The sequence below is a fragment of the Monopterus albus genome, unplaced genomic scaffold (assembly GCF_001952655.1).
Source record: "Monopterus albus unplaced genomic scaffold, M_albus_1.0 scaffold18.1, whole genome shotgun sequence".
Classification (NCBI taxonomy): domain Eukaryota; kingdom Metazoa; phylum Chordata; class Actinopteri; order Synbranchiformes; family Synbranchidae; genus Monopterus; species Monopterus albus.
The window spans coordinates 7,370,722-7,396,775 of NW_018127898.1; the positions used below are offsets into that span (position 1 = coordinate 7,370,722).

The 26,054-nt window shown below is 43.2% G+C and overlaps 2 protein-coding genes across 2 annotated transcripts in view; both read right to left on the reverse strand.

The window, feature by feature from the left end:
• LOC109955995 (myosin-7) overlaps nt 1-4,914 on the reverse strand; it is a 15,171-nt gene extending 10,257 nt beyond the window's left edge. Inside the window, 18 exon segments of the mRNA XM_074527627.1 lie at nt 1-7; nt 78-248; nt 472-621; nt 976-1,094; nt 1,198-1,336; nt 1,430-1,533; nt 1,625-1,723; nt 1,811-1,874; nt 1,983-2,075; nt 2,158-2,186; nt 2,744-2,835; nt 3,117-3,144; nt 3,240-3,288; nt 3,290-3,400; nt 3,579-3,722; nt 3,830-3,933; nt 4,421-4,581; nt 4,886-4,914. The exon segment at nt 1-7 is cut by the window's left edge and continues 173 nt beyond it. Of these exon segments, the coding sequence (XP_074383728.1) occupies nt 1-7; nt 78-248; nt 472-621; nt 976-1,094; nt 1,198-1,336; nt 1,430-1,533; nt 1,625-1,723; nt 1,811-1,874; nt 1,983-2,075; nt 2,158-2,186; nt 2,744-2,835; nt 3,117-3,144; nt 3,240-3,288; nt 3,290-3,400; nt 3,579-3,722; nt 3,830-3,933; nt 4,421-4,517 (1,600 nt within the window). The 5' untranslated portion in view covers nt 4,518-4,581; nt 4,886-4,914.
• Nucleotides 4,915-23,390: 18,476 nt separating this feature from the next.
• On the reverse strand, nt 23,391-25,712 carry snai1a (snail family zinc finger 1a). Its single transcript, XM_020592945.1, has 3 exons — nt 25,247-25,712; nt 24,258-24,773; nt 23,391-23,598 (listed from the first exon to the last, which is right to left on the reverse strand). The coding sequence occupies exons 1-3, from the start codon at nt 25,320-25,322 to the stop codon at nt 23,414-23,416; spliced, it is 777 nt and encodes a 258-aa protein (XP_020448601.1). The 5' UTR covers nt 25,323-25,712; the 3' UTR covers nt 23,391-23,413.
• Between the last annotated feature and the right edge of the window lie 342 nt (nt 25,713-26,054).

The following is a 26,054-nucleotide window of genomic DNA, read 5'->3' on the forward strand; positions in this document are numbered from 1 at the left end:
GAAGAGCGGCATGTCAGTCGAATTTGTCTCAGAGAAATGCATTTATGATTTAATTTAGTATGAATAAAGTACTTTACCTTTTCAATGAGATCAATGCAAGCTTGAAGGTCCAACCCAAAGTCGATAAAGGTCCATTCAATGCCTTCCCTCTTGTACTCCTCCTGCTCCAGAACGAACATGTGGTGATTGAAAAACTGTTGCAGTTTCTCATTTGTGAAGTTGATGCACAGTTGCTCGAAGCTATTGAGCTGCAATGAAAGAGGGGCAGGTCTTCAGAAGGTGCATTAGAAGTGAACAGCATGAAAACATAATATGTTCCAGATTCATCCTGCAGTAGTCCCAATTCACCACCAGAGAAAGAATGAGGACCTGTTAATATTAAACCAAAATGTGACCATGCAACCAACTTGAACTTAACAATAAAGGCAAGTTTATTTGTATTTAGATCAAAATAATTGCAGATCAACTTGCTTCAAAGATTTCAAACCCAGCGATGTCCAGGACTCCTATGAAGTACTGGCGAGGCAGGGTGGTGTACAGGGTCCGGTTGATGCGTCCCACGAGCCATTTGAACATACGGTCATATGTGGCTTTAGCCAGAGCACCGACGGCATAGTTAACCTACAGCACAACACACACGGGAAGAGTACAGCCGTCATTCACTTGGATAGCCCCTGTTGCTTAGATACCAGATTCTGGTGTGTGTGGAGTGAGGAATGTATTGATCGACTGAGGATTGAGGCTGTGCCTCATCAGCATACTAGCCTAGGAGAATGAAGAGACGCTGAACACACTGAATTTTTGATACAGTGTGTATCACCGTTTTATGCTGCAGTTCTGTTTGTCATATTGATAGATTTGTTATTTGGCTGTCCTTCTTTTTCCACCTCATATTAGAGAAAAATCATCTCACTATGCATCTTCTAGATTATTAAAATAATGGGGAAGCAATGGCAGCAGGCATCGTCTCCTCACCTGTTCGACATTCTGTCCTTTCACCACATACTCGTGCCCCACTTTCACCCTTGGGTGGAGGAGGCCCTTGATGAGATCAGCTGAACTGACTCCCATCAGGTACGAGGCCTTGTCTGCACCTGGTCACCAAGCAGGGAAAAAAATGAAACCAGAGAAAGAGCGAATCACAAAATCGCTGTCTGTAGTTTTCTCTGTATTAAATGCTACAGTTCAGGTTCCTACTTTCAGTGCCGTCTGTCTCTGCCTGCTCCTCACGCTGCTTTTGCTTGAATTTCATGTTGCCAAAGTGCATGATGGCTCCAACTATTTTATAGCAGCCATACTTTTCATCAGGCAGGAAGCCGAGGATGTCCATGGCATGCTGTAGAGAGGCCAAGAGGATGTGAGCTACTCAGTGTTCTGTAGTCAGACGCGGCTGAATTTCTCCTCCTTAAAGAAAGGTAAACGTTCTTACATCGGTGGCCATCAGCTCATCTCCATCATCCAAGTTCTCCACAGTGGTGACGCCCTGGGAGCAGAAGTGGTAGTCATATGGGTTGGAGGACACCAGCAGCATGTCTGGAACGAAGAATTTACAGGGTCCTGTGCTGTAGTCAGTCAGTCATGCAACAGTATATAATGACAATCCAAAGCCTCCACAGTGACAAACCTAACAGTTCTGGTTTCTTTTGCGACATGATCTGGTAGTAGATGTGGTAGCTCCTCTCAGAAGGCTGCTGAAATATCACTCTGGATTTTTCCAGAAGATCTGAAGGTCAGAGACATGTTTGTATCAGGCATGAAACTAAATGAGAAATGTATGACGTTAAAAGACAGTGCGTGAACACCCACTCACAAATATCAATATCAGCGGAGGCCAGTTTGCCAGAAGGTCCAAAGTGAATCCTGATAAACTTGCCCTGTCAGAAAATGAGCAAAGAAACAACAAACAAGTAGCTTTTGAAACATTAAATCCATTTCAATGCAGGTACAATACACGAGACAAAGGGAATTTTTTAGGAGCTTACAAAACGAGAAGAGTTATCATTCCTTATCGTTTTGGCGTTGCCAAACGCCTCCATGGCAGGGTTCGCCTCGATGATTTGATCCTCCAGAGTCCCCTGGGAGAAAAGATTGAAAGTTTATTTTAATTTGCCATGAAACATAATGTAGCATATTATTTTTTCTGAGGCTCTAACTCACCCCTGTTTTAGTGGCAGGACCTTGCTGCTAAAGAAGAATTTGAGAATGCCTATGAGTTTGTTATCTCAGGCATGACTGAATAATTGCTTTCACAACCAAAGGGAAACACCATGACCAACTGGAAAATTAGAAGCTGGTTGTTAAAACTGTGGTAAAAACCTTGTTTATATGATGAAGTGTAGTGAACGCAGGGGAGAAAAATGAGCATCAAACAACAAAGAAAAGTCAAACCCCAAAAATCAAAGTGAAGGGAAATATAATGAAAAACATTTGGAACAAAAACATGGAGGGGGAGAAGAAAAATGATTCAAAAATCAATGAGGAAGGAGAGCAGAGTGGCTGGAAATGGCTACACAACACATGAAGGTAAATACTCAGACACGAATGTAATCAGTTCTCACATTCACCACTTTGACAGGGAAGAAAACGTATGGACACAGTTTAAAGGGAAAACACTGAAGGACTCCTGCCATGAAAAAAAATTAAGAAAACAGGAAATACAGCAAAAAAGCTTTAAAAAGGGAGGCGGGAAACAAAAAAAAAAAAAAAAGGTTCCCCCTTCACCCTTACCGCTTTTTTGGGAGATGTTTGGCAGATGCTTCCCCAAGAGCTGCCACAATGGCAAAATACTGAATGACACGTTTCGTGTTGACAGTTTTGCCAGCACCGGATTCTCCGCTATAGGAGTGTGAAAAATAAAACGTACAAACAGGTAAAGTAAAAACTGTTCACAAAACTGGTAGAAGTAGTGTAAATCAAAACCATTACACTGCATGTCACAAAACAAAGAAAAAGGAAAATTGAGGAATATATTTCAAAGCCAAAAACTTTGGATGACAAAAAAATAAAAAAAAGTTATCAAATCTTTAAAGTGGCTGTGTGTGGAGAGTCTACATGTTAAATGGTTTCTTCTCTAATCAATGGGCTGAAACAAGACTGAGTAAATTTGAAGGACTTACGTGATGAGCATGGACTGGTTCTCTCGGTCTGATGAAGAGAAAACAAGTATGTGTGTTTATACTTTGTATATGCACCAATCCTTATATGCGTGTGTGTTTTTAAATACAAGTGTGTGTACTCACTCCTCAGCATGTCATTGTAGGCATTGTCTGCAATGGAGTAGATGTGCGGCAGGGGGGACCTCAGGCGGTCGTTTGCCTTTGTAGCCAGCGACCACAGGCGCTGTGTAGACGGGCAGCCATTTGTATGGATTCACCGTCACACAGAAGAGCCCGGAGTAGGTCTGAGGAAACAGGCAGACAAGGCCTTCACTCACTGAAACCAAAATGACCAGTTCTGCTACTGACAGGTTGACACTGCTCATGCTCACAGTTGATCTCAGAAATTTAATCAGGGTTATTATGCCTCTTAAGGGAACATGGGAGCGGGGAAATACCACCAGTCCATAATGGGACACTCACATAGATCATCCAGGCAGAGTAGCGTCTGCGCAGGTTGTACAGCACAGAGGCCTCGTTGAGGTGTGTCAGCATGGCCATGTCTTCGATCATGTCATACTTAGGAGGGTTCATCTGCTGGATGTCACCTTCCTTCACTGTCAGAGTCTAAAGTGATGAACACAGGCAGACATGAAGAAGGGATCATACCTGTGTACTGTACATATGCTGTAACACTTTATTTCATGATAATAAAAGGAGGGCTGACAGCTCACCCTCCCATCTTTGGTGTCAACAATGACTTTGTCACCCTTGTACTCCTTGATTTCAATCTCAATGTATGCCTCTTTGTCATCAGGGATCCAGGCTCGCTTTTTACCTACAGTTACAATACAGCAGAGGCGTGTGCGTGTGTGAGAGGGGGTTGGAAAAAATGCAAAACTCACAAAAATCCAAAGGTTGCCATAATAAAATACAATATAAAAGAAGCAGATTAACAAAAACCACAAAGCAACAGTATGACCCAAATAAATAATCTTTTTCTGTTCCACTTTTAAAAAAGTGCAGTGAAATAACAATAAAGTGACGTTTTACTTCTGCAACACAAACAAACAAATCCAGTGGTCCCAACAGAATTATCTTAAATAAAACTATATTATTTGTACTTTTTCTAAACTGTTGTTAAGTGCACAACAAATTAAACTGATCCATATCTCACACAATATGCTACATTTTAGCCTAATTTTACATCTGTTACAATTTTAAAATTACACCCAAAACTATTAATATAATTCCGGACACGAATATTTCTAACGTGATGTGCCTTATAAGGTTCCGTTTCTTTGAAATGTCCTTATTCGGCCTACCGTCAAAAGGGATAGTGTGAGCCGTCAGAAGCTCCAGTTCAGATTTGCGTAAAAACGCCGCAGCCTCCCCGAACTCCTTCATGTCAAGGCGCGACATGGTGGCAACTCCTCGCTGATCCCCAACCCCGACGCACCAGTGAAGCAGACGACTTGTGGAATTCCTTTTGTAAGAAAACAAAGGTTTGTGTTAGGTTATGGTGAGTAGTACTTCATATTTTTAAGCTCTTTCTGTTATTTCGCCACTGATTAAAAACAGTACGTGGCGATGAAAACTTTTCATGTGCCTGAAGAGCACAAATCCTCTATGTGCAAATGAGAACAAAACTACAGAAACCTAATGCGGTTTAACTGACACGTGCCGACGAAGGTACACAGTATTACTTTACTGCTGTAAGTGATACTAAGACTACAAGATGCTCCAAACGACAGCCAACCCACGCGTAAAATGCGCAATGATCAACCTACCAAACAAAGTGAACGGGCACAGCGAAACAACAGCTCGGTGAGAGGTGACCCCCTTTATACTGTGTTCCTCAAGGTCACGGTCACTGGACATTTGTCCATCATTAGCATATGCCACCTCCTCCGACGCCTATTGGTGCTGGGCGCCAGTCTCAATTGACACAAAAGGAAAGCTACGTTTTTGTCATTGCACTAAACCCAAGCCGGCTATTTTTGTATCGCAGTTATTTCATGCACTGTACACACTGCAAGGGAGTGGGAGAGAGCTGTATGAGGAGCATCATTGTAGGGGGAATTTTATCACTCCATAGAATCTGAAGGGCATTGCATCATTGCTTGTACCAGGCAAGAGATATGCGTCCACACCTACTAGCAAAAACTGGACATTTAATGGAATATTCACTGGGAAAACATCAACCAGCAGTCCAAAGTCCTTTTTATTTTGTTTTTATCCACCCTCAACCTCATGATAAACATGAATGAACTCATCCCACTTTCAGTGACTTTGATGAACTGGTTGTGGCCTTTAAGTAACAGTCTTGCAGCTTGTGTGTTGTTCACTGCCAACAGGGATGTTTGCTATTGTGTGTGGCCACAGAGGATGCAACCTTAGAACAGATTATTTCAGGAGCTGTGTGACATTAAACATGCTACTATAAATACACAACATTATATTAATAGCAAGAAACAGCGTGTGGCTCCTACCAGAAGAATAAAGTGCGTCATATGAATTTAACTATTTAACAAATAAACACCAAGTGTCAATTCAGCCAAATGATATGATGATTGGTTCAACACTGATTTTTAGTTTTTTAGATTGTTTCTTCATAGCCCTAACTAGAAACCTCTAGAGCTTTAGTGCCTTGGACCTCAGATGTATAAAAGTGTCCGGTAACCTCCCACTGATAGCACACTGTGTTTTATGGGCACATATAGCTGCTGTCATTTTGTGTTTCCAGAGATTCTGGCATAATCTCTGCACCTTTCACACTGTGACTCTACCAGGTCTGACCTTCAGATGTTGGTGCCTGGTATGAGAGCAGGGTGACAGTGCAGCCCGGGGGGAGGGACCAGGGACCAGAGTTTCTCAGAATAGACAAAGCCAGAGTCCAGCATTCCTGATAGGGAGATGGACCGTTAACGACTGGCTGCATCGAAAGCCATACAGATAAGCTGAAGGTGGTCGTAAGCAGAGATACTGTCCCTTTTCCAAACCTTGGGAGGTGATAGGCTTCTTGTAATATGACAGAAAAATTTTGCGTATTTTTCCCGACACACACAGACACAGGAAAACAAACTCCCAAATGGATGTCTTGACTTGATGGCAGCCATCTTTGTTGATGCCGCTATCTGTTGCCGCGGCAGACTGAGAGGTGTTGCTGTGTTGGCTCAAACTTTCTTGGGCATCAGTTAGATAGAGTAGGCCTGAGCTATTCTGGGACAAATGGCAATTCAGAGAGGCAGAGGCTGGTTTATGTACTATGTCACTTGGTGCACCATTTGAAAAAGCTGGCATGCTGATAACACATGAGGAGGAGACGAATCCCAAAGTCCCCAGAGCTGTTGGCTTTAAATAAGTCCACAATCTCCTGCATGTAAACACACACACACACAGACACATAGTGAAGTGCAGTCAGAGTTGGCGTCGTCCCCCAGCACATCTCTCTGCACTGCTAAACAGCAGCCCACTGCAACAGCTGACGTCTCAGAGCAGTGGCTCTCCTTACGTCCCCAGTGTTCCTCAAAATCATTTAGACCCTAATGCAGCCAGGCCCATTAATGCTCATGTTTTGTTTATTGTACATTTGTGCAGCTTTAAATTACCTTCCCATATACACACTGACCAGACTCACACCCAGCTCCAGGCCTCAGGCCCAAAATATTGGTTCTGAGTCCTTGGCTAATTCTGGGGGATTGGCCGACCTACAGTTTGGTGATGTGCAAGCGAGGAGCCGACAATTTTGGGCATGAAGACTTGATCTGGGGGTCGGGCACAGTTGTTTTAGATCATCATGCACTGAATGCCAGCAGGCTTAGGCAGCGAGATGGAGAGAGAATGACAATTATGACTGCAGTCATTCTCATGTTTAATTGACACAGTCACATCTCTCTCCATGTTTGGTCCCTGCGCAGGTGGGACCGCTCATCAGAAACAATACTGCCAAAAGAGGTATACAAATGTCGCTACACTAACATGAACAAACTGCTTCCTAGTTCGTTTTGTTATATTGTTCATTTCTTTGAAATAAATGAAAGATCAATATGTGTTGTCTCCTTCCTCTTGATTTCATTTGTTTACTTTGAAGGTAAAGCACTCTGATGCATTTCTTCTATGAAAGGCATAACTACATCTATCATCTTTTTTGTTAAGCCTCATGCAAAACATCTCAAAACGTATACATATATATATATATATATATATATGTATATTTAGTGTTCTGTCGACTTTGAGTCCTTGTTTAATGTTTTGTTAGTCTGTTTTACATCCTCCTTTTCTTTTCTTCCTTCTGTAAAGCAGTTGATAAATGCTGTTTTTAAAGGTGTTACACAAATAACATTTGCTTGTTTGCTTCTGAGAACAGATATTAAGATCCACATTTTGTTCTGCAGTAACATAGGGCACTGACCTAAAAATGGGCTGTGAAGCAGTGTTTCATTTTGGATCAAAGCATTCATCGCTGGTGGATATTTCTGTAATCGCCTCGTGCCTGACTGCAATACATTGCAGCAACTGTGGGCTCAGGTCTTAGCCACTGGTTCATCGGTGGAGACAGGCTGACGCGCGGCACAAACACACACTGAAACCTCAATTACTCCTCCACGCCCACTCCAACCCCCTTACATACATCCATACACAGGCAACAATAATACACAGCAGAGTTAATCAGTCTTTTAGCGACTGATACCTCAGCTATTAGCCTCTGGCTCCAGACAATACCCTGGTTCTCATTGTGCTAAGTTGTGGTTTGGGTGAGTGGGCCCAGCCTGCCCTGCCCTCAGCATGCATGGCAGCCCTCAGCTGTTTTTCTATTTCAGGAGCATGGAGGCATACCTCGGCCCAGCTGGGGCATCAGAGACAATGGGCATGCTGCCTTATCTAAACACAGGCCCGCAGACAATTTGACGCACTCTAGGATCCCAGTGAGAGCCACGCTGTAGCCCAATAAAGCAGAAGCAAAGAGTTAACAAGACTGCACAGACACTTAGACTCATCACTCAGAAGCTCTGTGACACATTATGATGAACAATCTACTGCAAGGATTCATTTGTCGATGTGTAATCATAGACAGGGGTGTAGTACAGTGTAAACACAGCTAAATTCTACTTTAACCCATTTTATTTCCACAATGCAGTTGAGCTGATTTTTAGGCTGACAGCTCCTGCTGTATATATACACTGGGAGAGTGGGGGGTGGGGGGCATACACCTTAGCCAAATAGATTTAAACTCTGTTTTTCACAGCTCCTGACATCTAATCCTATGAACACTCTCTGTCTTAGATCAGTTAGGATCATTACTTTATTTTAAGAATGTGAAATGTCAGAATAATAGTAGAGGAGATTTATTTCAGCTTTTATTTCTCTCACCACATTCCCAATGGGTCAGAAGTTTACATACACTCAGTCAGTATTAAACTGTTGGACTTGGGTCAAACGTTTCAGGATCCCTTCCACAGGCTTCTCACAATAAGTTGCTGGAATCTGAGCCCGTTCCAGACAGAACTGGTGGAACTGAGTCAGGTTTGGAGGCCTTCTTGCTCGCACATGCTTTTTCAGTTCTGCCCACAAATGTTCTATTGGACTGAGGTTGGGCCTTTGTGATGGCCGCTCCAATACCTTACCTTTGTTGTCCTGAAGCCACAACTTTGGATGTCTGCTTGGGGTCATTGTCTGTTTGGAAGACACATTTATGGCCACACTTTAACTTCCTAAGTTGATAAAACACAGTCATGATCTTTCATTCATGTCTTTACTGAACACATCCTTTAAACATACAAAGTGATAGTGGAAAATGAAATGACAACATGAGGCTTCTGATGTTACTAAATGTCAGCTGGAGTCAGGAGTTAGTGAACCTGGAGTCTAATCAGTGAAACGAAAATGAAGGTGTGGTTTAGAACTACCTTGACTTATAAAAACATTCAAACAGTGTCAGTGTGCTGTTTACAAGCAGCATCAGCCAGTGTGAGCCAGGCCTCTCAAAAAAGAGATCTCAGAAGAGCTACAATCAAGAGTTGTTGATTTGCATGTAGCTAGAAAGAGTTAGTCATCTCAAAGACTTTAGATATTCATCAGTCCACAGTATGACATTTTTTTATAAATGGATACGATTTGGTACTGTGGCTACTCTCCATAGTAGTGGGGGCCCAGCCAAGGTCACTCCAAAGGCACAAGCAGAATGTTCAGTGAGGTAAAACAGAGTTCTAGAGTAACAGCTAAAGACTTGAAGGATTCATTTGAGTTGGTTAACATCTCTGTTCATGAGTCAACCATACAGACAATATTGAACAGACATGGTATCCACAGCAGGGCACCACGGAGGAAGCCATTGCTCTCCAAAAACAACATTGCAGCATGCCTGAAGTTTGCCAAAGACCACCCTGACACACCACAACACTACTGGGAAAATGTTCTGTGGACAGATGAAACGAAGGTAGAATTGTTTGGGAAGAACACACAGCACTACATATAGCATAAAAAAAGAGAACCATGTACCAACATGATAACATCATCCCAGCTGTGAAGTACAATGGACGGAGTATCACGATGCTTTGCTGCCTCTGGACCTGGACTGCTTGCCAAGTTCATTATGGTGTCCTACAGGATAATGTCAGGGTGGCTGACTTTGGTGAATATATATGCTGTATATATACAGTATACATATGTGTGTGTGTCTAGAAAGAGAGATTATATACATTTAAAAGCATTTATCTGTATCTGACATCACTGATGTAAGACACAGTTGTACCACAGCTACAATGATAAATGTCTGGCATGTGTATTTGTGGTAAAAACCACATTTATAAAGCACAGTTCACACAAAGATCCCCCTCCATGTTTTGTGACTTGCATCGCTCTGCTTTCCTTTAAATAGAATTGGAAGGGAAACTTGTCTAGCTGCTTGGAAAGACCATCACTTAGTGACTATCACTATCTATCAGTCACTGTCAGGACAGACATAGTTTCACCTAATTTACTGTCGGTCTCATTGGGGGAAAGACATGAAAGACGTCCAGGGATGCAGGTGGCCTGACCGTAATTGTTGTTAAGACAGAGCTGCTGTCACAATGAAAAGAATTTCAGTGAGTCACGTGGTGGCCCTTTCTCACTTCACACAGGCTCCGAGCCCTTGTATGTTGTCTTTAAACACACGTGCACATGCATTCATGCAATACCCAAAATCTACTTTAGCCACAGAAGACAACATCACCTGTCACTCATAGCAACTGCGCAAACACAGAGAAGCGGGTGACTGGCAACATGTGTTACACCATCAAACCGTGAGTTCAGTCAGTTCACTTAGTTGCCAGGCAGAATCCAAGCAAACTGACACAGACATCTGAAGCAGAGACCTAAACGAGGGAAACATCTCTGTAAGAATGCATAAGTGTCATTCTACCTTTGCTTGTAGGAAAAATGTCTGTAGTTGATATATATCTTCCAAAATTAGCTTCTTAATTCACCAGAAAGACTGAACTGTTACTTTCATGACTAAATCCCCTGGAAACATGCAGCAGAGCACCCAGACCAAGATCTTTTCACTTGTTTGTTGATATTTTTTTGAAGTGGCAGAAAATCTGTATTAATGACTTCTCAACATTTGTAACTACAGACGTAATGGGCCATTATGAAGTCAGAAAGTTATTTAGTCACTCACTTTCTAATAAACAGTGGAGTCTGAATTTGTGAACATTAATACATTTTTCATAAATACAGCACTGCAGCCCCTGTCCAGATGATAAGTGGATGAGCAAGGGTGTGATGTGTTTGGTCAGTGGGGGCTATGGACACAGAGGAAGACACAGAAGGAGGACAAAGACAGCATGCTGTCTGTACGGACACAACAGAGAGACATGCACCATGCCAAAAGACCTTTTCACATGTGAGGCACAAAACAGTACATTTCCACAGCAGGTCCCTTTGATTTGTCATATTACTGATCATATTAACATGAATACTTGTCTTTCAGGCTCTGCATTACCTTGGTGTATATAAAGAAATAAGTAACCAGGTAAAATGGTGGCTTATGGGAAACCTGTAAGAGTCAGTTATCATCAAATTTACAGTTTGTGTATACGGTCATAAGAAAAAGTAATGGCACTGTTTGCAATTTCATGTTTTTTTGCATAAATTGGTCATGACGTGGTCAACCAAAGTCACAAATATCCACAATCACAATATATCTAAGCTGATAAAACACAAACAGTCATGATCTTTACTGAACACACCCTTTAAACATACAAAGTGATGGTAGAAAAAGTAATGGCAACAGTGTTTTACTTGTCAAATAAACTAAGCCTCTGGCGACACTACTGACATTCTCTGTCATCATAACAATCCTTTATTGAAGCTTCGCTTGGTCTGTGTATGCATTAAGGAGGGTTCTTTTACACTTCACACATTTCAGCAGCTTCAGCTTGACTCTAGGGTTTTTTCAGCTAGCAGAGGGCACCACCTAGAAACCCCCCTCAGGCCTTTGAGAGACCCCACCAACACAGTCAGAGCTATGTGGCATCCCAGGATGTTGTCCAGAGGAAAAGCACTGTGCTCCTGCTTCTCTCTCTGAGACACAACAGAAAGAATAGCTTGGCATTCAGAGGAGTGCTACTTCTCGGCAGCGGGCCAGACACTTGGACTGCTGGCACTGTGTCTGTGCGTCTCAGTCCTCCTGTTCTGTCACACTGCATTTAGCACACAGTATGACAGCATGTTAGCAGTTTGTTGTCATCATTTAACTGGCAGTACCAAAATAGTGTGAACTTGAGAGGGGGGCGTCTCAGTAGCCTTCTTACCTGTGGCTGATACCAAAACAGAGGCAAAGGAAATCCAAATCTGTAAAATGTAAACTCTGTGTAAAACAAACATTCCTACTTAGAGAGTGTTACGAGTCCTTTTGTCAACTGTCTGTGAGGTAAAACAGGACCAAAGACATTAAACAAACAAGCCCTACTGGTGGAAGCTGTTGTGATGATCAGCAATGGCTCCCTCTGTTGCCTCAGAACTGTAATCACACATCCCTGAAATGTGCTTATTGTTACATTGGTGAAGAGGGTTTTTAATTAGTATAATTTAAAATATGCCTTTATTTGCATGCATTCATAGCTTCTTGAAATAGAGGAATCTCTATACGTTTTAGATATGAACAGGTTTAAGACTGAACAAAAGAGAAATCAATGTATTAATGGCATATTCTTACTTTGGAACTGGAGACGATGACTTGCAAAGGCTAGCATAGTAACAGAAAAGTGAATACGAAGATATTATAGCACCTGTTGAAGTTTTGGGGTTCAATCAGTGACAGTAAGCAGCAGAACGTTAACAGTTGGTACGTATATTTCTGTGAAAGCCTTGTTGAAAGAAAACAGTATAATTAACATATCATAGATTTTAGTTTTTATTGCATTTTGGGAAATCTAATGTTTCTTGTATTTGTTGTAGCCATGATGTCTGTTCGACTGCTACCTCGAACACTGTCACATGAAAATTTGATGACATGATGTCAACCCACTGATTTATGTGATTATTTACATTATACACCACATGAAGTGGAAGCTTGAACTGAATCTCAATAAGATGCAACCATTGACCCCAGCCAGAATATCAACAGGAGCAGGGTCCTGTTCTCGAACAGGAGGCCTGAGGTTAATTCCTAGTATGTCTGACTCCAGCCTTTCATTAGTCTGCTGAAAAACACTGTACAGCAGTTTCTGCTGAGGTTTAGTGAGCACATTTCAACTTTTTGAAAATGTAGTTGCATTTCCTACCTGACCGTTCCTGACACAAACACTGGATTTAATTTACATCTGGATGTAATGAAATGTTTTGTCTCCGGTATTAGTGATGTCCACCAGTGTACTGTCATTACCTGTACCTGTGATTTACTGAATTAAGATAATTAAGACCTTGAATGGGTGGAGTTATGTGCTAAAAGATGTTGTAAAAGCTGAATACAATGTTCACGCCACACATAACATATGAAGAAAACCAGTTATTTATTGGTAGGTCAGTGCCCTATGGTATCACTCACTAGAAAAATATCAGATTAGCATCGATATCCTGTTAAAGGTTAGGGATTTTACAAAGAACTGAACCCCCAGTTAGTGTAAATGTATGGGTATTTTAAGATGTGTGAAAATATATTCTGAGAGTTCAGCTTTCTGAGTTTAATGAGAATGTGTTTAAGTTATTGAAACTGAAGTGGTCACAATCATAAAACCCATCACAATGGCACAAGCAAATCTTTTATTTAAACAATAACATTGTTTAAAGAAACTTTAGCTTGTACTTATAAAAGTTCCTCTTGTATTACCCCACAAAGTAAAATAAATTTTAAGCAATAAATAAATATAAGCTTTATCATTAATATGAAGCAGACAGAGCTCACTTGAGAATGACAACATTAAATCAGAGGTATTAGAGCTGCCTAGTGCAGTGCTACCAGTTCACCAGCAGAGGGAGTCATGCTCCAGTGTGTCACCAGTAATATCAGGTTTTAATTTGTTCACATGAGGTCAGCGCACCTTGCAAGCAGCTGCTTGTACTGTGTGGTATTCCAACAGGAAAAAGCCCAATTAAAAAAAAAAAGCTTTCTATAAAAACTAATGTATCTTTATAGGTCAGACTCATGTAAGTGACATTACAGTTGTCTGGTTGTCGAACAAAGGTTAGTCCAAGTAATAGGCATTAAGGTGTTGTTTTTCTGTGTTTCTCAATGACAGGAAGGGGCTATCTCACAGGAAGTGGAAGTAAGAGCGTCCCACTCTCCCCCCATGGTTGTCCACCCGCCCGCCCATCCTGTAGCTGAGAGTGGTCTGAGCCAGGAACACCCCCTCTCTGCAGGACTATGGCTGCCTGCTAGTATTTTGGTAATCGTCATCCACCCTGACCTGCTGGCCCGATCCTGGCGCCAGGAGTCTCCACGCCTCCCCTCCACCTCCCTGAGCCAACTAACCCCAACCCCATGGATAATTCAGACCAGCTGTTGCAAGGTGCCTGTCCTACTCCCACCCACTATATACTCACACTTGCCTCTACTGTTAGGGTGATCTTTTCAAAATAAAAGAACTTTCCTCACACTACTACAGCCTTGAGTTGGTCTCACAGAAAAAAGGGCCTGGCTGTGGGCTTTTCTGGAGGCCTCCTAGTCTTTGCAAGGGGTCTCACTGGTGTATAAAGTAAATCCTAGTCAATCACAGGCCCGGTTCCTGCTCTGCAACAAATCTGGATTGTCTGGATTTGATATTGCCATATGGAAGCACACATTCATTGAGTATTTTGCAGTAGCAGGGAGTCAAATGCTGATATTTACTTTTCTGCGCCTTCACTGACCTAAATTTCTTTCATTCTTCCAACCATTCAGTCTTAATGAATTGGAATGTGTGTCTCTGTGAAATGAGAATCCGAGACTAAATTGAGTTTTGTATGCCTCTGCAGAGCCATCTCTTCACTGGAGTCACATGAAGAGCATGTGCGTCCTTGATGATCAAGAGATACTGTGAAAGTTACTGCCACGGAATGTTTGAAAAGAAGGATGAGAACAAAAAAGGCTTTGATTTGCCACAGATAATTTTCCTCCTGGATTGAATTGTTGTAGCAGGAAAGGAACTGATTTTAGTGCAGTTGAGTTTTTCTTTTGTGTACTTGAATGTTTTTGGCATTTGGGGGCTCTGTGTAAAGTAAGGTGCCTCTCTGTCTATGGCCTAACCACAGTAGGACTTTGGACTGAGATGGAGGGGAACCCCAAGCTTGTGATCTGCACTCACAACCCCCAGCACTGCTGAGTAACAGCCCACAAATGAACTGCATACATGTGTGTGTGTGTGTGTGTGTGACAGAGCCCTGCCACAGTACTGGTATTGGTAGTGGTGCGGTTGCGTGTAGAACAGCAGTGGATGGTTGTCAGAGACAGAGGCCCAACAGAGGGGGGTGGGGGACTGGTACAAAGAGCTGTTCTGGTGGAACTATGGAGCAACATAGTTTATGCTGCATTGGGATTTCCTGCCCTTGCTCTGGCTAGGCCCCACCACCACCGCCACCACCACCGTCACTGCTCTGTTCTCAACGCCCTTCAGCGGTTTTTCAGCTGGAGATGGGTGAAGCAACTGATTTAATGAAATGGACTTCAGGGATCATGGGGCGAGACATTATGTGCTGATCTAGACTTTTGCTATCAGGTTTCCATATTCCCATTTACTGCCTTAAGCTGTCCACCCACAGGCTTTAGTGCAGATGAATAGCTTTGACTGTGCACAGTGTATTGTTTATGTCCTTCACACTGCTATCTGCTCATTTATCATCCACGGGTGAAGTGCACATCACTTTGCCCTGACATTGGTTCTGTGAATGGAAGCACAAGACAGCCACATTGCTGTTATGTTAAATGGAGAAGAGACAGGTGCGTCACCATTTGGCTGCCCTCAGACGTGTCACGTGGGTGTCAAAGAGGAGGTGGATAGGGGGATGAGGAGGTCTGGGTTTAAAGCTTCGCTTCCAGGGCTTTGATCTTAGGTGTCAGTGGTGGAGCCAGGGGACATGTGTCACTCATTAGCATTGTGGTGAGAGTGTGCTGGCTCACAGGTTTTTTGAGCATGGAGCAGCACGGAGAGGATGCTGTGAAAATGGCTGCTGATGGGGTGTTCCTGCTAATAAACCCTGAGGGTGGTGCCAGGGTTTGGGGGTGGGTAGCTAAAAAAAAACCCTGGAGGAAAAGCAGTGGAGTTCAGTCTAATAACTGTTTATGTGTTGGGCAATTCTTTCATTGCCCTTTGTGGTGCACACACACTTATGCTAAACTGATAGCACAGGAAGTCGAATAGACGATTTCATTGAAAAGCCCCACTGCCAGCATTCACTGTCTTGGGAAAGGAGGGAAATGGAAACCAGATGTCTGAGATCCACCGTGAATATGTCGAAGATCTCAGACTATGTCAGTTCCTCCATGTCCCATTGGTAGACTGAAACTTTTCTGCACTGTCATCACTAAAGGCTATAACACTCCGTCCCTGTGGACGTCTTATACAGCTTTGGCTGTAACGACAACCCAGAGACTCCAGGAAAAAGCTTAACTATTCCAGAAGATGATTTTTTCCCCCCGTTCCTTAGGTTTCCGACTTCACCACATTCCTCAAATTTCAGAGTAACTTCCCATATCCCAAGGCTTATTCGGGTGGCAAATCTCTCAGCACTCCTTTGCGGATAGATTGCTTTCTCTTGCTTGAGAAAATAACAAGCTATAGAGTAATGACTTAACAAGCAACAGGATAATGGCTTCAACATGTGCAGGACTGTGTGTGTCAGTGTGCACATATGAATTTGGGACTGTGCGAGTGCTTGCTTGTGTGTGTGTTTGTGTGTGTGTGTGTGTGTGTGTGTGTGCATATCTGTGTGTTTCTATTGTTTGGAAACCAGCTGTGCAGAATCAATTGGCTCTCTGTTAGGTTGAAGTTGTTTGAAAGTTGGACTGCGGATGAATAGACCTCTCCTCCAGGCCTGGAGCCTAGGAGCCTTTGGGGAATCAGCAGTGTCACAGTGACAGGGACGGGCTGTGAGGTGTTGGTGGGAGTGCCGGGTGTTTTCCATCATAACCAGCTGCTGTATATGCTCCCACACAGAGGAGCGCTCCTCTGTGTGTACACCTGAATGTTCACCTGTGTTTGTGTGGTTGTATCTGAGGATGTTGGAGACAGTGTAATAGCATCTGTGGTCGTGAATGACAATGTGACAGCTGCTGTACATCATGTGTGTGTGTGTGTGTGTGTACATGAAGTAAATTGCTGGTGTTTGCTATCAGTAGGAGTGTTTTGAAGCCATACATCTGTTCCTGGGGTGCAAGTCTGAATTTCCTTTGATCTTCATTCAAACAAATGGGAAGCAGTCAACACCTCAGCCTTCATCAGTGACAAGGCAAACTCCTATTCCTTCTCCAAACATGCTCATTTCTCATTCCAGTGTGGCTTTAAGACTGTGAACTTGTGAAACTGTTGATGGGAAATGACATGTATCATGACTCAACTGGAGCAGTCCTCTTCCTGTCATTGATATTAATGTGTGCGACACATTTAGTCATGGCATGACCCAGCTTGCCTGAATAGGTGCTTCTCCCTTTTCACACACTGCTTGTAAAGTTTCAACAAATCAAACCCTTGTAAGTCAAAGAACAAATGGGTATATAATCTGTTTCTCAGCACACCACCTGATTCTGTTTACACAGTTACACAGCGGCATGTCCCGACAGGTGGGCACAAATCTACTTTACCTCTTTAATAATACTATGTCAGAGCCTTAGGCAACAACTCAACGTCCTGTTGCACCTTGTCTGGGAAAATATGCTCAGGTGCAGGTGTAGCAAACAGGTGAAATTTCCTCCACTGTCAGGTGCAGAGGAGTCTTAAGTATGGGATTAACCTGTCAGGGTGGCTCTGTGTTTTGAGCCACATTACAGATGGTTGCTGTGTTCAGTCTGTCCACCAGACTGAAATGTCTCAAAGACTACTGGATGGATTGCCATTAAATTTTGAACAGACATTTATGGTGTCTGGAGGACGATGTCTTAAGACTTTGGTTTGACTATCTTGTGACTTTTCCTTATTGCCACCATGACATCTGTGTTTTTAATGAAACATCTCAAAAACTGTGGGACAAATTGGTATGAAATTTTGGTACACGCATTCACATCCCCCACAGGATGATTTGTGCGGATTGGCATGAAATTTTGGTACACACATTCACATCCCCCACAGGATGATTTGTAATAACTTTTAATCTAGTGCCATCATCAAGCCAGACTTTTAATTTGTCCAGTACTCTAAAAAACTTTTGAGATTCTCATCCACTTCAGCTGTAGTCTGTGTTTAGTGTTAATTAGCAAATGTTAACATCATTCAATCGCTTAGTCAGTGCAAATATATCGCAATGAAAGTTAAAAAAAAAATCAATTTCTACCTTGGTATAAAATACAGCATCATAATAAGAGTGATAATAACAGAAATAAAATATGAATTATACAATACCAGTGTGCAACACAGAATAATGCATGAAAATTTAGTACATAATTCAGTACATGGGGTGGCTGTGGCGTAGGAGGTAGAGTGGGTTGTCTGCCAACCAGACGATCAGTGGCTCAATTCCCAGCTTCTCCAGTCCACATGTTGACGTGACCTTGAGCAAGACACTGAATCCCCGGTTGCTCTTGGTGAGTGCAAATGGGTGAATGGGCAGATAATGTAAAAGCGCTTTGACTGTGCTGTAATAATAAGAAAATACAATAAAATTTGGACCAACTATCAGAGCCTATTAGCAATTGTTATAATGGAGTGAGTTTATCATACTGGGACAAGGGTGTGCTTTGATAGCTCTGTGGTGCCTGCTCACTGGCTGTAATTCAAACAAATGATTTCCTGGATGTGACAAATCTTTATACATTTTGCTCTATTAAGGCAGCAAGAGCATGCAATGTCATCAGTAGTAAGAAGCTGGCTACCACTGATTGTTTGGGCTGACATGCTAACATGCTAACTAAAATGGTAAAAACTAAGACACCTTCTAAACATCATCATGTTAGCATGCTTATGTCAGCATTTAGATCAAATCACTACTGAGCCTGAATACAGCATAGCATGTTTAAGAAGTCACATTGCTTTTATTGTTCATTTTGTTAAGGTCAGAACTAAATTTAGTTTTAGTACCTTTTGTGTACTGAGTGCTGCTCAGCAAGCTGAGATGCCACACAAGAATTTGGGAGTAATGACAGAAAGCTGGGTCAGGATAGTCTCTGAGTATCTCTTGTTTCCTGTCCCAGGGTAGAAGTCAGGTTTATTTTCTCCCTCTCTCTCTCCTTTCCAATCTCATCAGCCTCAGTGTGAAGCAATGCCCAGAAGGAAACACAGAGGAAAACCAGAGAGCTCAGGCGCCATCCATCCTTCTACCTCTCCCCCTTCTCCTCTCTCTCGTTATGCTTCTCACTGGCAGTTCACAGTAACACATGTCTCCGATCAAATCCAGCCTGCGTCATCAGTTAGTAAACTCCAGGCTCCAGGAAAACCAACAGAGAGCACATTCATAGCTGGCGACCCTGTGACTGAGTGTGTGATTCATTACTCTTTAATATGCACCCACTACCCCCATCCTCTAACCCACCCAACCACTTCTCCAATCCAGCCTTAGGGCACCTCCATGGCCTGATGCTAAATGGTCTTATACTTGTATAGCGCCTTTCTATGCTTTTTACAGCACACTCAAAGCGCTTTCACATTATTCGGCCATTCACCCATTCGCACTCCCAAGCACTCACACACCGGTGACATCACCGGGAGCAACTGTGTCTTGCTCGACATGTTGACTGGACCAGCCAGGAATCGAACCGCTAATCCTCTGGTTAGGAAACAACCCGCTCTACCTCCTGATCATTCGATCAAATCCATCATTAGGCATACTTGTGGTGTTACTGCTATTGGCCTTCTTTATTCACCAGATGCAGCAGTTGTGTCTCTTGTCTGTTTGCAGCTCAGCAAGAGAAATTAGCTCTGCATTCTGACATTTACATTAGTACTTTGAACTTCACAGCATGCCAGGGAGAGACAACAACAAACCAGAGGATCTTCCAGAGACAAAACCTCCCACCAAACTCAGACAGCGAATGTTATTAAGACTGAAACAGCACAGAATAATTAAGTGCTCTTGAGCAAGGTAACAGACAGTGAGAGGTGCTAATGTTGGTGGGGGAGGCCAAGGGAGTAATACATAAGGTGAGAAGTACTTGAGGAGTACAGACCAATAGCTGCAACTACATCTGCCCTGTCTCTGGCTGCCTTTTCACCTTGATCTTACTGTTATATTTTATACATCACAAATCCAAAGTAACATGAACATGATGTGAACATGCTTTATGTGGATTATCCACTGCTGACATCATCCTACTGTCACGTGACTGTAAATGTATCAGTAGAATGACTACTGGCTTTCAGATGAGAGTCACCAGTGTGAAAGTCAGCCTGTGCATATTCAATGTCTATGCTTTGGTTTATTTTGACCTGCACGAGACTGAAGCAGAGTCGGGAGGTAGAGTGACTGAGGGTTTTTCCTGGGAGAGTTTGCTCCAGGTCTAGTGTGTCATGAAGGCAGGATGAGTCCTGTTTATGAGATGCTGACAGCTACTTCCTGTCTCCCAGGCCATGAGACCAAACTGCTGCTGCACCGAAGGCCACTATTTAGTCCTGGCCCTCAGCTCCACCTTGAAAACTTGGCCTTAAAGAGCAGCACTGGGTGGGACAGCTGATGGGGGGATGGGACATGCTGATGACAGTGGCAAAGTGCAACAGTGGCAGCAGCAGAAACAACACTTGAGGTCTGCAACTTCTCGACCCAGGGCTGCTTTTTGGGGTAAAGTAGGCCAATGTAAACTCCCACTTCCTCTCGGCCTCGTCTCAGAGGGGGAGAGATGATCCTTCTGTGAAGAAGGAAAGGGCTGCTGCTCTGTAGGGACCATTTCCACACACTAGACACACACACACACACACACACACACACATACACACACATAAATAGAAACAGAGCCGTAGAGGCAGGCACAAAGTGAGGGGGAGAGAGTGAGCGAGTGAGAGAGCAAGGAATACACAAACACAGTGGGGTTCAGGAATGTTAAACACATGCTTTATGGCATAAATAGCAGCCACTTTTGGTAAATTACAGTGAGTGCTCTGGCACTGTAAAGCACACAGCAGGAAAACGCTCTCAGATTTCAAATCCAGGCTTTCCATTCTCTCCAAGGAACAAGAAGGGGAGTATGTTGTGTTTTCATTTCTCTATAAAAAGGCAGAAATAAGTATAGCAACGTGTGATGCAGCAAAGATTTGAACTGTATGAGTTTGTACTAGCAAAATGTGGCTGTGCAGCTTCTGTGGCAACGTCACCTGGTGAGACATTAAAAGGCGGCAAGATGTGCTGAAATGGTAATCTACAGAAACTAAAAAGCCTCTCGTTCTGGAAAGGATGCATCTCATCTTTGTAGCCTACAACAATATGTTAATGAGAGAAATTACACAAACTACACTTTTTAACACCAGAAAAGTCAAACGGCATGAGAGTACAGTTTAAACATGGGACTTGTTTCAGGTGTCCTTCCTAGCAGAGCGAACTCCCTCACCTCAGGACATACAGTACAAGGCTGACATCATCAAAACAGTTCTGAGCTAATGTCCAACAGCTGAGATTTTAATAACCCTTTTACCCAAGGGTATCCTGGGTAAGTCCACGAGAACATAATGGCCAAAAGGAACCACAATTTTATTTTGGTCTCATATTTGACTAGGCTGGTGCTCACACACAGATGTTTGAAAATCTGTATAAGCAAGTTTGTTTGAAGTGCAGCGTGTATGAGGTGAATCACTGCTACATGCTACAGTGGTCGTGGTAGCTGTAAGCACATTTCCCTGACTCAGAAGAAAATAAGGAATTGTGCTGTGGAACAGTTTACCTCACTCTGTACTGGCCTGGCTAGGCCTCAGCCCACGCACACCCGCTAACTGACTGACTGACTAGTGGCTTGACTGACTGAGAGCAGAGGAACCATGGGAACCTAAAGCTCCAGTCTGGACAGAATCTGACTCACTGTCTAGGCGGAGGAAGAGGAGAATGTTATACTCTCCCTGAGGAGGAGAAAAAAAAAAACACACTCAGTGCAATCACAGACATGGCTTTGCTCAGAGTATCACCTGAAGATCACCTCAGGAGTTGCAGTGAGCACTCATCAATTTGTGCTAAATCTTGGAAGTGAGTGAAAGCAGAAGTTGACTTTCACTCCAGTTCTCTTTTAACTACATAAACACACATTCATATTTCCAGCAGTGTTTGCACAGTGACAGTGAGAAGTAGATAGCAGGTGGAAACTGGAAGCAGGTGCATTCAGTTGTTCCTGTCCATCACATAGTGCGTTCACCTGCACATCTGCACTTCAACTCAACCACGCCTAATGTTAAGAACCTGAATAGAAATCTCCCAGTTAATAATCAGATAGATCCATTTATAACAAACATACCAACTGAGACCATTTCCACAGCGTACCAAACATGCGCACCAGTGTTTTTCACTAATGCAAATGACAGGGCAAGCTTTAATAAACATAAATTACTTTATTGAATGAAAGTTTATCACTTATACCATTACAAGAAATAGAAGTGAACACACAAGCATGATACAAAATTGGAACACATCATTTGCACATTGCACTATAAAACACTGCCATAAAATGTTTAGGAAAGTTAAAGGTTTTTGCCTTTGTAATGTCCACTTACAGGGTTCTGATCACATATTAGGCAGCCATGGTGTAAACTTTGAAAATCTTTGGTCCCAGCCATCTTTCATTTTCAGACTGTTTGGTTCTAATTTCTACTAAAACTACAATCACTGTTTTTATGAAGCCACAAATACAAACTGAGGTAAAAAAGGCACATTTCATTTTTTTTAAAGTAACACAATTTAAAGGCACAAATTCATATAAGCTATAAAATATGGCTTTGGCTGGTATTATTAACACTGCAGTAACCTTGAGTGCATTGTCACCCACATTGCAGCAGGGCTGCAAAGTCACGCTTCTTTGTAAAATAACAGACAGAATGGCTTTTCCTATCTCTGAAACTCATCAGATTAGAGAGGCTTGGATGTAGTCAAAATAGAGGCTTAAAACAATCTCCGAGGGTGAAAAGAGACTAACTGATGCCATTCTTTTGTAATGACAAGCTTCCTCTTTTGTCTTAAGCAAACCAAGGGCAGTGGAAGGCACCTGCTATCAACCAGTGAAGGTCATGGCTGTAGCACCTGTTAGCACCTCGTCTATCTACAACACAGTACCAGGGACAGCTGTGTGTGCATTTGCTTTTGTGTGTGTGTGTGTGTATAAGTGTGTGTGTTTTGAGGAACGCTGAGAGATTTATTCCACCCACGCACCCCTACCTCTCAGCAGCTGTGTCTAGGCCATGATCCTGAGCTGGCCGGCACCAGGACAGAGACAGGAAAGAACACCTCTTACCCCATTGAGTTCATGACATATTTGGTCTTTGGAATGGGCACAATAGCAACAACGGGTGGCTATCAAGTGAGTGTTGGCATTGCTCAATTCAGATTTGGTCCGGCCTCAAGACTTCAATCTAGACTGGAAGAGAAAATCTGCTCCTCAGCTATTTTTTTCATGCAACAGAGGTCAGATCCATAATGAGGCTCGAGTCGCTCCAGGTCTCTTAAAGCAAGGAATTTCATGCTCTTTGTGGTGTTACAGGTCATCATCAGGCCAGTTGTGTCCCTCTGTCTCTTTCCATGACGCCTCACACCGTGGTAGAACAACACCCTGAGGAGCTGTGTTTCTGCAACAAAGACATGCGGCTAAAGGTGCGAGAGCAGATACCACACTGGTACTTCTTCACCTCGGCATGGGTCTGCAGATGAGCCCGCAGGTTGGAGCGGTCAGCGAATGCCCGGTTGCAGTGGGGGCACGAGAATGGGCGCTCACCTGGACAGGAAAGAACAAAAATCACACGTCACTGCACTCCAATGGCAAGTCCTTACACAGTGACAACAGTCAGGTGTGTCTGAGTTCACAAGAGCTTTAACACCTCACACACAGACATTCTGAAGATAATGCAGAAGCACATGCTAGGCTGGCGGGGTCACAGCCTGACTGAATTAGCATGATTCAATCAGAGCCAAATGAGATTAACATGATAACAAGGTGCTGCAGGTACAAGGTGCTCAGTGATAGCATAGAGCCTTGAGGTATTCTTTAAACCCTTTTGTCTGTCCTCTGTCTGTATTCTGTTTTTCCCCAGCAGCCATGATAAGATAATTAGCTGACGAGTCATTGTTGCTGGGACATTAAACACAATGAGCGATCAATGAGTGCAGGGTCTACATAGGGTTTCCCTGTGTGATAATGTGAGCTGACCAAGTGCTACGCTCAACAAACTGACTGTCATGGATATCCTGCTCTCTCACTTAACAAATGATGAGCGAGTGACCTAGTGACTCACAATGATTGCGACTCACAGTGATTGCAACTCCAATGTTCATCTACAGTTACTGCAACACATACATGGATTTCTTCACTCAGGAATCAAATAGAAATTTAGCAGATGTGTAATGTGGGAGAATTTCTTTAAACATGGATCTTACCTGTGTGTGTGCGGATGTGGCCACGCAGAAGCCAAGGCCTGGAGAAAGCCTTTCCACAGGTGGTACACACACAGGGCAGGGTGTGTGAGCGGATGTGCATCTTCAGAGCGCCCAGGCTTGTGTACTCTTTGGGGCAGTGTTTGCAGAGGAACGCTGGTCTGGCTGCTGTGACAGGGGCCTCTCTCTCCTCTTCCCCTGGGGGACTGACATGAACCATAACGCCAGTGCATTTCATCCGCTGGCGAGGGGCATATGTGTGTACGGGTTCAGGGCTGGGGGGGTCTGATGTGCGTCCTTCATCCTCCTCTCCGCTGCTGCTGGCACTGCTGCTGAGGCTGGATGGGGAGCTGAGGTCTAGGGGTCCTGAGGGGGCAGAGGGCTCTGTTTGGGAGGTGGGCAGGTAGAGGGCAGGTAGGACACTGAGGTCCCACACCAGACCTGTTGTGAAACAGGTGGCAGCAGATGAGTTGTCCCCTGAGGAGAGCTCAGCAAGAGCATACCTCTCTAATGAAGCCTCTGAGAAAAAAAATGAGGATGGTTAAAACACTAAGCTAGTGTTGGACAGTATACAAGGGTTCAGAGACATTCGACTGAATTACAGAACAACAGACGGCAGATTTGCTGTTTTATATGTTTTAACCAAATATACATTCTGTCTGTACTTGTTTTGGTTGTAAATTCTTGTTTTTCTGGACATTTACTGAGCATAAATCCAGAGCTACGGGAAGGTTTCATGGGCCGTTTCCTCCCACGTATTCACAAGGGCTTCTAACATGAATGGAGCACTGTCTGGTTGCAGAAAGGGGGGAAAGTGCATCTAACGGGCCCTAACTTGAAAGGGGAGTAGCCTGGTGTGTTGTTGAACTAGGCGCAGACAGTACATTTCTAAATTATTATTATATTTGACTATAAATTAGAAACCACACTTAAAAACAGGTGGTTTTCTATTTTGCGCAAAGTAGTTCGAGGAATAAAACTTCTTAACTCACCATTCTGACATTCCAGTTCACTGTAGTTTGGCTTTTGTTTAGCGAAGTACTTTTTGACCAAGAAAGATCGAGGCATTGTCCTCTGGGAGTGTTAAAAAACTGTGCGTAAAAGTATCCTGTGGTCACGACGCACAGTTTCACCGGAGATTAAAGAAGTTAAATAATCGCGGTCCTCGTTTCGGTAGGAAAATGAAAAATATTCCCCTATAGTCCAAAAGTTACAGTGGACTTCAGTGGACAATCGTGCGCGTGTAGCTTTCATGCAGAATGACTAAATGCTGGCCGCAGTTCTGAAATACTCTGACACAAGCTGTAGGGGTGTGCTCGCCCCGAGGGCCCTCCCCGCTTCCCATATCATTACGCAGGAAGAAGCCTTCATGCTCACACGCTTCACAACAACAAAAACAACAGTTTCTCATCGTTTCTACACTGGTGTTGACCTGCAGACAAGAAAAGGCGAAGGAGTTTCACAAAGACACTTAAATTACCGTGTGTAGATGACCACGTGTCACAAATTAAATCACACACAGTGGAAGTGGTCCATTTACCCAGACACGTTGATAAGATGAAAAAAAATTAGCTATTTTTGTTGAATAGTTTAATTCAGTTTTTAAACACGTTTACTGACGTGTTGTTTCTAATACATGATGAGAAGATGCATTGAAACACAAACACTGTGTTATACAAATTCAAAGTCTCCTATTGACCTAATCTGCATGTCTGTGGGTCTCTGAGCAGTGTCTGGTCAGTCATAGGGTATTCATCAATGAGAACGAGATCCCAAACATCAAACGCGTGAATATGCTTA

Bases quoted from the DNA above. Each gene is read 5' to 3' on its own strand.
- snai1a (XM_020592945.1), bottom strand. From the start codon at position 25,322: ATGCCTCGATCTTTCTTGGTCAAAAAGTACTTCGCTAAACAAAAGCCA. The intron at 24,774-25,246 runs GTGAGTTAAGAA...TTTTTTTCTCAG, and splicing joins TGAACTGGAATGTCAGAATG to AGGCTTCATTAGAGAGGTAT. The intron at 23,599-24,257 runs GTAAGATCCATG...TTTCCTGTCCAG, and splicing joins CCACATCCGCACACACACAG to GTGAGCGCCCATTCTCGTGC.